The 2055-nt window shown below is 37.2% G+C and overlaps 1 protein-coding gene across 1 annotated transcript in view; it reads left to right on the forward strand.

Annotated features, from left to right (window-relative positions):
* Positions 1-293: 293 nt before the first annotated feature.
* LOC137653760 (solute carrier organic anion transporter family member 74D-like) overlaps positions 294-2055 on the forward strand; it is a 43479-nt gene continuing 41717 nt past the window's right edge. The window contains 3 exon segments of the mRNA XM_068387385.1: positions 294-665; positions 667-720; positions 722-1076. Coding sequence (XP_068243486.1) covers positions 303-665; positions 667-720; positions 722-1076 — 772 coding nt within the window. The 5' untranslated portion in view covers positions 294-302.

The raw sequence follows: 2055 nt of genomic DNA on the forward strand, positions 1-2055 counted from the left end.
CGAGGAGGAGGACAAGGACCTCCTCCAACCGCCCGTCCTCTTCCTCGAGCGAGGAGGACGTCCAGACGAATAACCATTCCTTTCCGTGCAACGCTTCTTCCACCATCGCGGCTGGAGCGCCCCTTGCTTCGGTGAACGGCACCTCACGACCTCCTGAAGGCACGCAGCAGCAGCAACAGCAGGAGGAACAGGTGTCCCATCACGTAAATGAGAATAATCTTTGGGAGGAGGTTGCATCGGAGACGTCTCTTCTCACTGCCTCTGACGGCGAAGTCTGTCGCTTTAAGGTTAACGGCGTAGCTATGATGGCGGCAGCTAAGGAGGAAGCCATGGCCGAAGCCGAAGAGGAGGAAGAGGAAGAGGAAAGAGAGGGGGATGCTGGGGAAGGAGGGGAAGAAGAAGAGGAAGAAGGTGAGGATGACATGAAATGCGGTCTTGGCGAGTGGTGTTCGCCGCCCTGTGTTCAAAAACTGGCTAACAAACAGATGTTTCTTATGGTGTTTTGTTTGACGTCAGTGCTACAAGGCATGTTCTACACGTACTTTGTCAGTGTGCTCACGACCATAGAAAAGCTCTTTCAGTTGAAGAGCAAAACGACGGGGATTATAATGAGTGCCACAGAGATGGGCCAGATCGGCGGGGCCCTTCTGCTCACCTATTACGGCGGGGCACGGCCACAGGCCCAAGTGGATAGGCTGGGGCATAGTGCTGTTCGCCTTCTGCGCCCCTCCTGTGTTCCTTGCCCCACTTCCTGTTCGGGCCGCACCTGCTGCAGAAGCACTTGGAAATGACCTCCTCGAAGGGCAGCCCTTTGGACACGGCCAATATCTGTAGGTTGCCGGTCACCAATGTATCCTTATCAGTGCCATTATCAGTGAAGGAGTTTGACAGTGAGAATAACACTTTATCGGAGGACGTCCTCGAAGATGTCTGTGAGTCGAATGACAGTTATGGCATCCTGGCCATCTTCTTCCTGTCCCTCTTGGGCGTGGGCATCGGGCAGACTGCCGCCTATAATTTGGGCATCCCTTACATCGATGACAATGTCGATAACCGGGAGACCCCGCTCTATTTCGGTAAGTGCTTGTTGTAATTTATGGTAATTTAGGGTAATTTAATGAATTTGGGTAATTTCAGTATTATTATTATTAATATTATTATTATTATTATTATTATTAATTATTATTATTATTGGTATTATTATAATTATTATTCTTATTGTTATTATTAATAATTATTGTTGTTATTATCGTTATTATTATTATTATTATTATTATTATTATTATTATTATTATTATGATTATATTTATCATTACTATTATTTATTATTATTATTATTATTATGATTATATTTATCATTATTATTATTATTTTTATTATTATTATTATCGTTATTGTTATGATTATTATTATTATTATTACTTGTTAAGCTACAACCCTAGTTGGCAAAGCAGGGTGCTATAAGCCCAAGGGCTCCAACAGGGAAAAATAGCAAATAGTAAATTATAATTAATGTTTCTGGGGTAAGTAGAGTAAATTATATGTATAAATCAAGCATTTAATCGAATATAGAATTTTATGATAATTATAGTTAATTATAAATGATATTTTTTGGATAATTACAGCAAATTATGATTAATATTTTTTTGGTAATTTCAGTAAATTACAAGAAGTATTTTTATGTATAAACTTAAGCATTCAACTAAATATTGAATTTTATGATCTCACTTATAAAAAAAATGTAGGATTTTTATTTTCGCAATTACAAAAAGGTAGGAATTTTTCGTTTTTTCTTTTTAATTTTATGATCGTAATTACAAACATGCAGGAATTTTTCATTTTTGTCTATGATCGTAATTACAAAAATGTAGGAATTTTTTAGTTCTTTTATTTTGTGATCGTGATTATAAAAATGTAGGAAATTTTTCAGTTTTATTTTTATTTTATGATCGTAATTACAAAAATGTAGGAATTTTTTAGTTCTTTAATTTTGTGATCATGATTAAAAAAATGAAGGAAATTTTTCAGTTTTTTTTTTTTATTTTATGATCGTAA

The sequence above is a fragment of the Palaemon carinicauda genome, chromosome 14, assembly GCF_036898095.1.
Source record: "Palaemon carinicauda isolate YSFRI2023 chromosome 14, ASM3689809v2, whole genome shotgun sequence".
NCBI classification, from domain to species: domain Eukaryota; kingdom Metazoa; phylum Arthropoda; class Malacostraca; order Decapoda; family Palaemonidae; genus Palaemon; species Palaemon carinicauda.